Source organism: Oncorhynchus mykiss, chromosome 2, assembly GCF_013265735.2.
Source record: "Oncorhynchus mykiss isolate Arlee chromosome 2, USDA_OmykA_1.1, whole genome shotgun sequence".
In the NCBI taxonomy this organism is placed as follows: Eukaryota; Metazoa; Chordata; class Actinopteri; order Salmoniformes; family Salmonidae; genus Oncorhynchus; species Oncorhynchus mykiss.
Window position 1 is genome coordinate 64,475,040 of NC_048566.1, and position 13,468 is coordinate 64,488,507.

The 13,468-nt window shown below is 46.3% G+C and overlaps 1 protein-coding gene across 2 annotated transcripts in view; it reads right to left on the reverse strand.

Annotated features, from left to right (window-relative positions):
* Positions 1-262: 262 nt before the first annotated feature.
* Positions 263-13,468, reverse strand: part of lrp5 (low density lipoprotein receptor-related protein 5) — a 51,080-nt gene continuing 37,874 nt past the window's right edge. The window contains exons 9-24 of one of the 2 annotated variants that reach the window (XM_036952966.1): positions 12,347-12,563; positions 11,851-12,140; positions 11,424-11,650; positions 10,641-10,825; positions 8,535-8,858; positions 7,615-7,811; positions 7,108-7,322; positions 5,271-5,461; positions 4,237-4,446; positions 3,955-4,080; positions 3,593-3,829; positions 3,316-3,426; positions 2,917-3,165; positions 2,636-2,778; positions 2,335-2,432; positions 263-2,219 (exon numbers count right to left, since the gene is read on the reverse strand). In XM_036952966.1, coding sequence (XP_036808861.1) covers positions 1,958-2,219; positions 2,335-2,432; positions 2,636-2,778; positions 2,917-3,165; positions 3,316-3,426; positions 3,593-3,829; positions 3,955-4,080; positions 4,237-4,446; positions 5,271-5,461; positions 7,108-7,322; positions 7,615-7,811; positions 8,535-8,858; positions 10,641-10,825; positions 11,424-11,650; positions 11,851-12,140; positions 12,347-12,563 — 3,282 coding nt within the window. In that variant the 3' untranslated portion in view covers positions 263-1,957. The remainder of the gene's footprint in view (positions 2,220-2,334; positions 2,433-2,635; positions 2,779-2,916; positions 3,166-3,315; positions 3,427-3,592; positions 3,830-3,954; positions 4,081-4,236; positions 4,447-5,270; positions 5,462-7,107; positions 7,323-7,614; positions 7,812-8,534; positions 8,859-10,640; positions 10,826-11,423; positions 11,651-11,850; positions 12,141-12,346; positions 12,564-13,468) is intronic. The other variant, XM_036952969.1, reaches the window with a different exon arrangement.

Consider the following 13,468-nt stretch of genomic DNA (forward strand, 5'->3'; position numbering starts at 1 on the left):
CTAAAACCCTAAAGAGCAAGCAATGCAGAAGCACAGCAGCTAGGAAAACCGCCCCAGAAACGCAGGAACCTATGAAGAAACCTAGAGGAACCAGGCTGACAGGTGGCCAGTCCTCTTCTGGCTGTGCTGAATAACCAATTCAGAAGCATCTCAACAGTAATGTGAACTCCATTTGGCTCACCAACATGGAAATTAATATCACATTTCATGTGACTATATAAAACAATGACACCACTAACTTAATAGATTAGGCACACAAGTATTCCTTAAAATATAACCTTTATTATATAAAAATGCTTTGGATACAAAAATTATCACAAGTGTAAATTACGCAAGGCATTTAAAACACAAAACAGAGTTTGTTCGGGGAGCATCTATATACTGGCACATTGAAATAGAGCTGAAGTTTTCCCTATCCAGCAAAATGGCTTAAAATGGGCAGGGCAGCATGTGGTGGTCTGAGGAACCTATACAACCTCTCTGGTAAAAGCCAGAGGTGTTCAACATAAAGATGGAGGCCTGACACTATATCATAGCACTAATGTTGAACATGATTTAATTTCACTTCTTATGTCAGCGCCATTGTTAATTGCTTATACACAAATATCCAAATGACAAGAGAAAAAGCTTGGAAATAAGCTTTAAAAGAGGTATGAATTTAATATACATTTCCCTCTGCACGTCCCACAGTCATTTTACATTCACATTTCATAACTGGTTGGATAGTTCATTTTTAAGTAAGTGCTCAATTTGGCAACTGACAGCTTGCTGAGCGTGCACATAAACCTTCAAAACAAGACAATATAATAGAGCCATGATTTTACAGGTGCATGATATTCACCACTGATGAAATTCAATCTATAGAATTAAATTGAATGAATTAAATGGTATGTGAGGATAGTAAAATTGTTTAGAGAAGAGGATGGAACAGCTTTTTTTTTTAAACTAAATTGACAAAAGCTGAAATACCAACTTTATTGGCATTTTTTTAAATATATATATATATATATATATATATATATATTTTTTTTAAGGAACAGTCAGTCTAATATGTCATATGTAATTAGGGCACACTGACATGGCATATCAGTTTAATGATAAAGTGAAGAGATTCACGAGAGAGTTAAAAGGTTGTGTCTAGCCTTGTCATTTCTGGGTGACAACTGCATCAATGATGAAGCCGTTCTTATGAGTTATTTCATACAGACTCCTTCAAAACAATGAACACAATTTCACAAATGCACACGTGAATACTGTTCTACATACAAAAAAGAATTGCAATGTTCCTAGACAAATAATTAAAAGTCAAATAGCTTCATGATCTATTGTCAGTCTTAATATATTGTAATTGTTTGGTTGGGCGCTTTTTTTTAAAAAGTGTTTTTATAACTCAGTATATATGTACAGTAGCAGCAAACACACTTTTGGTATATTGTAAAATAAACATATACTTGGGACAATTTCAAATCACAAATAAAATCATTAATAAGAACATATGGCTGTTATGAAAACAATTATTTACTTAATTACAAATATTTACAATATAATTATTTTTTTATTTTATTTTTATTTTGGCTGGCCACATTACCAGCTTAATATTTTTGAATGGAGTACTTCCTCAAACCAATATTGGTGTCCGCTTGTTAAAAATGTCACCGTAAATAGGTATGTTGTTTGAAGGAAGTATTTAGCTGAAAAAACAAAGGCCAATAGAATGGAGTCAAATTGAAGGTATTCTCTAAATTAGGACGACACTCCATCTGAAACGAGGGTGGGAAACATGAAAGATAAAGAAAAGTGATACATTTCACACTGTACAACAATTTCACACTTGATCTGGCCCTATTCCATCCCATCCCCACTTTAACCCATGGCAACCAGTGGAAATGAATAAAATAGAATGATCTAATTTGTTCATATTTAAAATTATTTACAGACATGGCTATTTCCCCGGGTGTCATGAAGAGTCAGTGCAGGGTGAGGGGGGCGGGGGACAGAGGTGAAAGTAACTGCGCTCTGTGGATGGAGAAGGGGGGCAGCTCTCCTCTGCTGATAGGTACTGGCTCCGGGGGGTGGGGGGAGGAGGGTAGGGGTCAGAGTCTGAGTTAAGGTCCATGTAGTACTTGTTGCTCTTCCAGCGACTTGTGGTGTAGTCGCTGTCACAGACGTCAGTGCTGCAGGGGGTGGTGGGGGGTGCCACGCCTTGCATAAGATAAGGCCTTTCAGGAGCAAGCATGAAGAGAAGAGAGAAGACAACATTGTTTTATTTTACAACAGGTGCCAATTTACAAAGTTGACTGTAGCATAATGCAAAGAGAGAAACTGATCTCTTACCTGTAAGACCTGGTGGTGGAGGGACTGTTAGAGGAGTAGAAGACATCTGCGTTATACAGGGAGCGATCCGTGGCTGGAGAGGGAGGAGGGTTGAGCATCTGCAAATACAGAGGATAAAATGCATATCTTTAGCCATTAAACATTTGTAATTTAACGTTTACTTTTCTTCAGTATGGGAATTATGTATGAGAGCCATCTGAGAGGACAGACGAGGTGGGTCCCCTACGTGCCGGTAAAAGAGGGTGGAGAAGGTGGGTCCCCTACGTGCCGGTAAAAGAGGGTGGAGAAGGTGGGTACATACCTGTGGATAGAAGGCTCCCTTGGCGCTGGATGAGCTGCTGGAGGAGGCCCCTGTCACATGGTTCCTGTCATAGAGCGGAGTTCCACTACTGCTGCTCCCCATCAAACTGACAGAACTCATGATAGACTTCCCACACGAGATACCTAAGAGAAACAACAAAACACCGTCTGTCAGAACAACTACCTGCTTCAGCACGTTAAAAACAACCCCGTCACAGTACAGGCGATCTCTAGACACTCATTCAATTGACCTGCAATTTTCAGTGTTGTGTAATAGCTGACCTTCTTTACCGGTGAAGGTTCCGTTCTGTGAGCTGCTAGGGGCGATGAAGTTGAGGGGTACGTGGGGGGTGCCACTGATGTACTCGTGGGGGAAGGCTCCGTTGGGACCTTTGTAACGGCGGCACACGACCCGCTGGCACAAAAAGTACATCCCTCCCATCACAAACACTGACAGGATGATGCCAATGACAGGGCCGATGGTGCTGGTGTGAGATGAGTGAATGTCGTTTGACGAGGGGGTGAGGAATTCTACAACAGACAGGCAAAGACATTACTATACATTTAACGGACCGCTGTCAATTCTGAGCAAAATGACACAAAATACAGGTATATGTAAATTCTGAACGGACAATTCTAAACTCCCTTGATTTTCGCGACAGTGAGTGAAGTTAAACGCACCACAGAAGAGCTCGTCAGAGTTGTCAGCACAGTCGCTGTAGGAGTCACACTGCTGTTTCTTCAGGATGCACTGGTTGTTGTTACAGCGGAACTGGTTGGGCAGGCAGATAGCTGAGGGGAGGAGAGCAGAGCAAAGTCCTCGTTTCAAGGTTTATCGTCACAATCCACACAAGGTCGCTGTTGTTCCCAGTCTAAATCCCAACCCCATTAGTCCATGTTCACTAAACTGGCCCAGTGTCAATATGTAGTACACAAAGTCTGAGTTGAGTGAGCGTACTGTCACAGTCCTGTTCATCGGAGTTGTCTGTGCAGTCTGCCTCTCCGTTACAGCGTAGCTGAGCATCCACACACTGGCCCTTGTCACACTGGAACTGGAAGGCCGAGCACACTGGGCACCTCTCCTCGTCACTGTTATCGTCACACTCGGCGAAGCCGTCACAGCGCCACGCCATGGGGATGCAGTCGATGTCGCCTGTGGCACAGGTGAACTGCTCTGTGGAACAGGTGGGCGGCTCTGAGGTGGTAGAGGAGCAGAGGACGTTTAGATTCACAGCAAAACGCCTGGTGGGGGAAATAATGCACCTGATATGGTTCACTCAAAGCCTTATTGGATTTGTTAAAGCAGCAGCTGTGCTGTACCTCCACAGACAAGCAGGTTGGGCAGCAGGACCAGGTGCATGGGACAGGAGCAGCGAGGCGTCCCGTCTCCTTTGGCGATGCAGATGTGTGAGCAGCCTCCGTTGTCACGGGAACAGGGATGAGAAGCTTTGGAGGAGAGAAAGGAGAAGACGTGGACGGTTAGCTTTGGCCACTGGAGAGTGTAAACCGAACTCTAATGTACAACATACAGCACTACATATGCAAAGGTACTGTTATAAACTGTGGCAATGGAAGTGACTAAACAAAGTCCTGTTGCCTTACCAAACTCGGTAGGGTCCATGTCTTCCACAGCGTGGATGCTGGTGAGGTAGGAGATGCGACCCTGGATGCGGGTCCTCTTCTCCCCCGTGAGCTTGTCCACACGCTCGATCATCTGCTGCTGTCTGTCGATCCAGTACAGGTGCTCTCCCAGCACCGTCAGACCCATGGGCTGCAGGATGTTAGAGTCCTGGAGGACGATCCGATTGGCTCCTGGGAGGAGGAAAAGAAATGACCTCATCAGAAGCAGGGTCGTATACACTATCCTAATCATCAAAGACCGTGCATTCTCTCAAACGTATTTACTTTCCAGACCCTTAGGGCTTACTCTAGAAGCTCTAACCTTCATCATACCAAATATAGGTAACTTCAGACGCCATCACTAAAACAAGTTTGTTTGAATAATATTCAATATCTCTGACCAAACATGGTCTGCCAAAGTAAAGACACACTCTTATATAACTCGACAGTCTTCGATGGTGCATAAATGGCCTGGATAAATCAGTCTGGGTGCCTGTTCTTATCCATTCCAGACTTCAGAGGCCAGGCAGAGGGAGTGAAGCTAAACATGTATGTGCACAGTCAGATAAAGGTGAGCTCATCAGCCACCAGGCAGACATCAAACCTTTCTCTCTGCACCAGGACCGGAAAGGATCACAAGGCCTTGGCTAGCAGCTGTCTGACAATGATAGAGCTTAACCAGACAACCTTGATGTGTCTGCTCGTGTGAGGGAGGGACTAGGAGGGACCAAGGATTACATTGAAAAAAGGCCCACATCCGTTCTGATTACCTACTATTTTCCTATGATCAAACTCAGCTCCCCCCTATTTGACCACAAACTGTGTTTGGACTGGAGGAACATTCCGTGTCATTTTCTGTAGTATTGCGGTGTACTTCAGTGACTATTGAGAATGAGAGCTGTAAATAAATACCGTCAAAGCAGATGAAAAGGGAACAATACATTTTCAGCTGAGTGTTTAGAAGTGCTGGTGCTCTGGATCTAGAATGGTTGTTTTTCTTTAGCCCTGGGACTCACCAGTGAGGTCACTGCTCTCGATGCGTTTCAGGTCAGCGTCCACCCAGAAGAGTTTCCCCAGCTTGTTGTCCAGGGCCAGGGCTACAGGCCGGATCAGACCCGTGGTGAACAGAGACTCCCGCTCCGTCCCGTCCAGAGACGCTCCCTCGATCTTAGCAGAGCGATCCTGCATGGTGGTGAAATACATGTACCTATAGGAGAGATGAGCCAGTCCGAGGTTAGAAAACTAAAACGACCAAAACAAAAGCATACTGCCAGACATTTGATCAGTTTCTAGCCTAACCCTGAAACCCCAACTGTGTACAGTACTTTAGATGTACGTTAATATACAGTATCTATCAACGTTATCACATTGGGGCGGCAAGTAGCCTAGTTGGTAGAGCGTTGGACTAGTAACCGAAAGGTTGCAAGATTGAAGCCCCGTACTGACAAGGTAAAAAATCTGTCATTCTGCCCCTGAACAAGGCAGTTAACCCACTGTTCCTAGGTCATCATTGAAAATTAGAATTTGTTCTTAAATGACTTGCCTAGTTAAATGTAAAATAAATTTAAAAAAATCACAAAACAATTGAAATCAGCTAGAGATGATGGATAGTATAATACTATGGTATGTGTTTTGATGGGTGGGCAGGGCAGGGCTGTTCAGTTAGCCCCCCTCTCCCTCTCTCTGAAAGCCTGGCGGAGTAGAAGCTATTGTCTGTCTGTGTGGGCCTTCCCTTGTTTGTTATGTCTCACGCCAGGTTCTATCAGCTCTGATAAGAACCTCCCTAACACTTGTTGGACAGAAGACTTAGAGAAATAAACGCTATTGCTCAAACGCTCATCTGTTTGTAATTTGGTTCTGCTTCTTCAAGGGAAAAATGGTTAAATGGCAGTCTGTGAGCATAATCAATTGACATATTAATCTAACACCAGAATGCTTCGAGTAAATCTGGAAGATGTCACTTCAAAAGGAAAGTGGAAGAAAAATTCATCCTGACAGATTCTCAACCTGCCTGTATGTAGCCTTTACTGAGCAAAATATCTTCAATGTTTATCTACTGCTTTCCAGGCCCAGAGAGAGAGACATTTGAAAGTTGCATTTGATTCCCTAACATACAAACTACAAGACCATGTCAAATTCTCAAAATTGTCAGCTGGTTGCCATAAGTTTTAAATTTGTTCCTTTCTGGCCATGCTCGTTGAGATAATAAACACGTCTCATGTTGATTCGTTTACTTCTTTGACTTTGGGTTGCTCCTATAGAATAAGTCCCCTCTGTCACATCCAGGCCAAGCCACAAAGAGCCCAAAATAGAAGCTAACATGGAGGGCAGCCGCATGAACAATGGGCATCACAATTACAGTGCAGCTTGCCAGGGCCTGACCATACCACTGCTCCACTAGGCTAGAGGTGAGGAGAGAAGAGCACAATATACACAACCTTCTGCTGCACACATGGCCCGACATCTCAGCCTCGTACTTACTTAGGGCTGTGGTTCCTTCCCTGCCCTATGGAAGGAAACTAAACAGAGCTCCACAGAGTGTCCAAGTCAAATTGTCAACACCACATCACTAAACACCTGATCACCCACTAATTACTCTGCTGCTTGGAGGCGTGCCACACCCTGTCCCTGATATATTTTGGAAGTCCTGCCTGGCCTCTTTTCAAAAGCTTTCGAGTGAGTTCCCCCTGTTTTCCATTCCCAAGTTCACCACTTATGGGGTAGATTTCAAATAGAAACGCAGTTATTGAGTCAGTCTGCCTCCATCTTCACAGTTGCCTCAACCAGTGTGACAGTATGAAGAAGCAGTATTTTGTTTTAGCCAGTCTCCACCATGATACCCTCCCCTCTCACCCTTTCTCTGCATTGACAACGATGGCTCTGGGTTTGTCGTGTTCGTCCCTCAGCACCACGCCCACAGCATCTCCGTCTAGGCGCTGGAGGTTGATGGTGTTGGTGGCCTCACAAGTCCAGTAGACAGTACGGCTGTAGGGGTCCAGGCTCAGGTCGTGGGGCTGCTTGTCAGGCTGCTGCTGGTGGGTGGAAGTGGTGGACACCACCACTGATGACTGGAACAGGAGAAAGGAGAAACCGATACACATCAGAGAAAGGGGCCTACAACAGTTTCACACTGTCAAAGTTATTTCCAGTGTTCATACAAATTCTTGTGTGGCTGATGGCTGTACTGATGTCAATCAAATGAAGTCCTATAACTCAGTCATAGCCTTGATACAGTAGCCTGCTGTGTGTCAACTGGGAGGTGAAAAGCATAGTGCCTGTTGGAAATCACATGACATAGTATCTTAAAATGTGCTGTTGGTACGAGCAGGTTAACATTCTGGCCTGTTAATGCTCTCGCACCTGTGTGCCGTCGTCGCGGGCCCTCCTGATGTTCTGCCGTCCGTCCACCCAGTAGACCAGGTGGTCCAGGGGGTCATAGCTGATGGCCCGGACGGTGCGGAGGACATGGATGGGCAGGATGATGTCGGGGCTCTGCTCCCCCAGAACCATGCGGCTGATGGAGGCCTTCTGGCTGAACAGGAGGAAGCTGGAGGGGGCTAGAGAGAGAGCCGGGGGGGGGGGGGGGGGGGGCAGAGGTCAGCAGGCGCAATCCAAACAAATCTCTTTCTCATTCCCCCTTCTCCTACCAACCTCTCCATGACTGTAATCAGCTTACTAGAATGCAGTAATCAGTGATCCCCAGAGGCCAGGGAAGTATGCAACAGTAAGAAAGAAAAACAGACTCATGTAGAAAGACAGAGCTTTCATCCCCTGCCAAGTGCAGAGGAATGTTCGAGCTGGGATATGTGCACAGCAACCTCCTTTCTAACACTTGTGTCCACATCAGGCCTCAGTGAAAGTCTGAGGTTTGCTCATGGCATGATTCAGACAGACATGTGTTTGGGGTTTTGCATGGCCGAGGGCTGTAGACAGACGTGCATTTGATTTAGACAATACATCCATCTACAGCGGGCGGAGGGATCGAGGGCAATATCGGGATTTTTTAAAATTCAGTGGAGGACCACAAATTTTTTTTTGGGGGGGGGGGACTTATTTGGTTGTCAAAAGCAATTTGAAAAGGTATAGATCCATTCTAATTTATACATATTTCGATCTAGATTTAGACATTCAGGAGCTTAAACCCAAAATAAATCACTCTCCTTCCCCAAACACACAAACTATGACTGTTCAATACAACACTGAACAAAACTACATTTAGTTTATTAAACCAAAAACAACCCCCAGCCAAGAGCCCTCACGCTCCCCGTTTCTCAACTCACAGCTGCAGTTCCTGCCGTTGGAATCCAGGGTGTAGTGGGATGCACAGCGGCACTGGGCGCCGGCGGGCGACGCCAGGCACAGGTGGGCACAGTTGCCGTTGTTCTGGGAGCAGTCGTTGGCACCGTCCTGGCGGGAGGAGTGGAAGACCAAGATGTCCATGACGTACTCCAGGTGTCCCTGGACCATGGTGCGGTTGAGGCCGCTGCGCTTGTCGGCCCGCTCGATGCTGCGCAGTTTCCAGTCTGTCCAGTAGATATAATCCCGGTACTGGGTCAGACCAAACGGGTGGAGGAGGTCGTCAGCCACTATCTCCCTCTGCAGACCTGGGGGAAATATATAATTATCAATGTGGACTAATGAAAATGTATGGGTGAGGGTATGGTTTTAAACCACAGCAATATGAAAGTAATATTGTACAGTAATATGAAAATAAGTATATCAATATACACCATGTATCATTAACGAAACAGCAGAGGGGGGGGGGGGGGGTTGAAAAAGAGATGGACTATGATGAAACTGGCTCCCATGAGGGGCGCCACAAAAAAGGAAGACCCAGTTACCTCTGCTGCAGGGGATACGTTCATTAGAGTTAACTGCACCTCAGATTGTAGCCCAAATAAATGCATCAGAGTTTAAGTAACAGAGACCTGGCCAGGTAGTGCCAGAATAACAACCTTTCCCTCTAGCATAACCAAGACTAAGGAGATGATTGTGGACTGCAGGAAAAGGAGCACCGAGCACGTCCCCATTCTCATCGACGGGGCTGTAGTGGAGCATGTTGAGAGCTTCAAATTCCTTGGTGTCCACAACAACAAACTAGATTGGTCCAAACACACCAAGACAGTCGTGAAGAGGGCACGACAAAGCCCATTTCCCCCTCAGGAAACTAAAAAGACTTGGCATGGGTCCGGAGATCCTCAAAAGGTACTACAGCTGCAACATCGAGAGCATCCGGACCGGTTGCATCACTGCCTGGTACGGCAATTGCTCGGCCTCCGACCGCAAGGCACTTCAGAGGGTAGTGCGTACGGCCCAGTACATCACTGGGGCAAAGCTGCCTCCCATCCAGGACCTCTACACCAGGCGGTGTCAGAGGAAGGCCCTGAAAATTGTCAAAGACACCAGCCACCCCAGTCATAGACTGTTCTCTCTACTACCGCATGGCAAGCGGTACCTGAGTGCCAAGTCTAAGAGCCAGAAGAACAACCATCTCTGCAGTACTCCACCAATAAGGTCTTTATGGTAGAGTGGCCAGACGGAAGCCACTCCTCAGTAAAACGCATGACAGCCTGCTTGGAGTTTGCCAAATGGCACCCAAATACTATTAGACCACAAGAAACAAGGTTATCTGGTCTGATGAAACCAATATTGAACTCTTTAGCCTGAATGCCGAGCGTCATGTCTGGAGGAAACCTGACAACATCCCTACGGTGAAGCATAGTGGTGGCAGCATCATGATGTGGGGATGTTTTTCAGCAGCAGGAAGTAGGAGACTAGTCTGGATCGAGGCAAAGATGAATGGAGCAAAGTACAGCGAGATCCTTGAAAACCTGCTCCAGAGCGCTCAGGACCTAAGACTGGGGAGAAGGTTCACCTTTCAACAGGACAATGGCCCTAAGCTCACAGCCAAGACAAAGCAGGAGTGGCTTTGGGACAAGTCTCAATGTCCTTGAGTGGCCCAGCCAGAGCACGATTCAACAGAGATTAGGAGGGTCTGAACACTTATGTAAATGTGACATTTCATTTAACATTTTTTTCTTCTAAAAAACAGTTTTTGCTTTGTCATGGGGGTATTGTGTGTAGATTGATGGAAAAAAACAATTTAATAAATGTTTGAATAAGTCTAACGTAACAAAAATGTGGGGGAAAAAAAGTCAAGGGGTCTGAATACTTTCCGAAGCCACTGTACAAGAGTAATTAGGGTTAAGTGCCTTGCTCAAGAGCACATCAGCGTATTTTTCTCCTAGTTGGCTCGGAGATTCAAATCAGCGCCCTTTCAGTTACTGGCCCAACGCTCTTCACCACTAGACTACCTGCTGCCATATCATGTGCTGTCGTCATTAACATTAGTGTTGGAAAAGAGATTGACGACAGTATGCGTTTACCTTGCATGTTGGTTGACTCTATCATGCAGGTGTCCAGGTCGGTCCAGTACAGTCTCTGGTCAATGTAGTCGATGGTGAGGCCATTTGCTCTGCCCACTTTGTCCACTAGGGTCACTATGTTGCTGCCGTCCATGTGGGCCCTGGCGATCCTGGGCTTGCCTCCCCACTCAGTCCAGTACATGTAACTGAGGAGAGAGAGAGACAAAGAACTGCTTTTTATATCCCCCCCAAACACTTGTTGCCAGCCAAGACCATGTCTGCATTCTTAAACTAATTCAATAAGAACTTGTACATTTGTAAAAATGGCCACGGCCCCAAGTACGGGGACAATCACTGTGGAATAACTCAGTGCTGTATTTCAGAGAGGAAACAATGCCAATGGGTGAAGCTACGTGGTAAAAATGCATCAGAAACCACAGGAATTACTTCATACTGCAGAGTGACATGTAGAAGCCGTGGCAGGTTGGCACAAGAGTGTCGACAAACTCCTCACACGGAGGACTAGCCGCAGTGCTGTGCCACTGACGCAACCTCTCATTACACTCACTGCCTGAGAGGAAAAAGATAATGTGTGGGGATTCACCCAGCCAGACATCTCTATCAGTACTGGTGAAGAGACAGTCTAGCCTGGCTTCAGAGCTTTGTACGTTTTTTCTCACTCCTATGGTCACGGTCACATGTTCGAAGTTGGCAAGACCGCACAAACAGATCAGCGACCAGGCTAAGGTCAGTCAGACATGTTGCGTCATGCAGATGGGACAAATCTCAGTCAGTCAGTCTTACCCGTTGGCGGGGTCGAGGGCCAGGGAGCGAGGGTTGTCCAGGTCCTTACACACCAGGACCTGCCGGTACTGTCCGTCCAGCCGGGCCACCTCGATTCGGTTGGTCCCGGTGTCGGCCCAGTACACGTTCCTGCCCATCCAGTCCACTGCCATGCCCTCTGGGTAGTCCAGGCCAAACTCTATCACATGCTCCACAGAGCTGCCGTTCATGAAGGCCCTGCTGATGGTCTGGGGAGGCAGAACAGGGGAGTAGAGTCAGACACTTGAACAGTCAGGCACAGAGCTCAATAGGAATTTAAAAAAGCCTGGAGCCTAAACAAATAAACACCTGGTGGCTAATTCAACCCAAAACAAACACCCAAAATTATACATGGTAACTCAAATTAACAATGACTAGAATAGAATGACAGAAAAGCAGTCATCCTCACCTTGGTGCTAACGTCAGTCCAGTAGATCCTGTTCTCGGAGACGTCAAAGTCGAGGGCGGAGGCCTCCTTGACCCCGGTGAGAGGGATGGCCACGTCGTTAGAGTTTGTGCCGAGAGAGATGGAGCGGATGTCAGCCCGGTTGGTGAAGAGCAGGAAAGCCTCGGGCACCACGCACGTTCTCATGTCACTGAGCAGCTCCAGGCCCATGGGACAGGCACAGCGCAGGCCCTGGGGCCGGTGGAAACACAGGTGGCTGCAGCCGCCGTTGTCTTCCGCACAGCCGTTCGTGCCTTTTGGAGAGCGAGAGAGAGAGAGAGACACTGTCAGTTTCTCTGCAGTAGACAGAGTTCTGTTCTCTTCAAGTGTGGACAGTTGTGGATATCCATACATGAAAATTAGAAAACATTTACATGAGTATTCTTAATTATTGTATACTACTTCTACTAAAAAAAGCTGTGTGCATCCTCATGTCAAACATTAACATTCTGTCTCCTACCGGAGGTCTCTGTGACTCTGGTGGCCTTGAGACCCATAAGGTCAGGCAGCTGATCGATGATGATCTCTCGGATAGCGTCGGTCTTGTGGACCCTCTCGATGCTCCGTCTCTGCCAGTCCGTCCAGTAGATGTAGTCGCCCAGCAGCGTGAAGCCAAAGATGTGGGGAAGCTTGTCCTCCAGCAGGGTCGCCCTGTTGGAGCCGTCCACGTCAATCACCTGAGGGAGAGCAAGGAGGAGGGTTTAACCGTAAAAAATGGGCAACCCAAGCGGTAGCCTGTGCCATGTATGAAAATAAACAGTTTTATTTCAACACACCTGGCGCAGTAGGGTAATTTGCTCAAGGGCAAAATGGTAGGAACTGGCAACTAATAGGCATCCTCAGTGTGCCAAGTATGAGCAACAGAGTTTGATTTATCCTCAGGCTCTTGTTCTGTTAGACACAAATCCACTCACACCCCATAGATGCTGTAGGCATCAATAAGAGTTATGCAATCTAGTACTTGATAACCTGGGGTAAATAAAAAAAATAACAGGTGAGACCAGGTTTCTGACACAACTGGATACATTGCACTGACAGTGACCCTCACATAATATTTGTTGAGTTCACCAAGTGAGTACTAATTTCAAGACATTCTTGCTGCGTGTATTGAAGCCAAAATCATGGAGACATTTCAAACCAAGAGAAGTCCAAACTGCAAACAGACAAACTATTGATTTTCATAGATTACCATTAACCATGGAGCATGACTGAATATCTCCATCTAGGAAAAACGTCTGTGGGAGACAGCACAAATAAATCCTTATTTGTATCACGTTTAAAAATGAATGTGACAGTATGCGATTCCTGTCACAAGTGTTGCATTACAGAGAGGGAGGAAACAGTACACGGATATAAGGAGTGGTGCCAAAGCATGCTTCGCTCTTTTACGGTGCAGAAAGAGAGAACTGAAACCGAATGTTCCTTCCTGGGAAGTGAACTGTGCTCATTTCAGAAAAGACTGCAATTACACTCGACAAATCCTAGACTACCCGGCATTACCATTACACAAAACTGTGCCTCTGAAAATAGAGCCTTTTTTCCCCTTTTTCTTTTTTTCTCCGCAAACTGGTGTCAGCTCCAG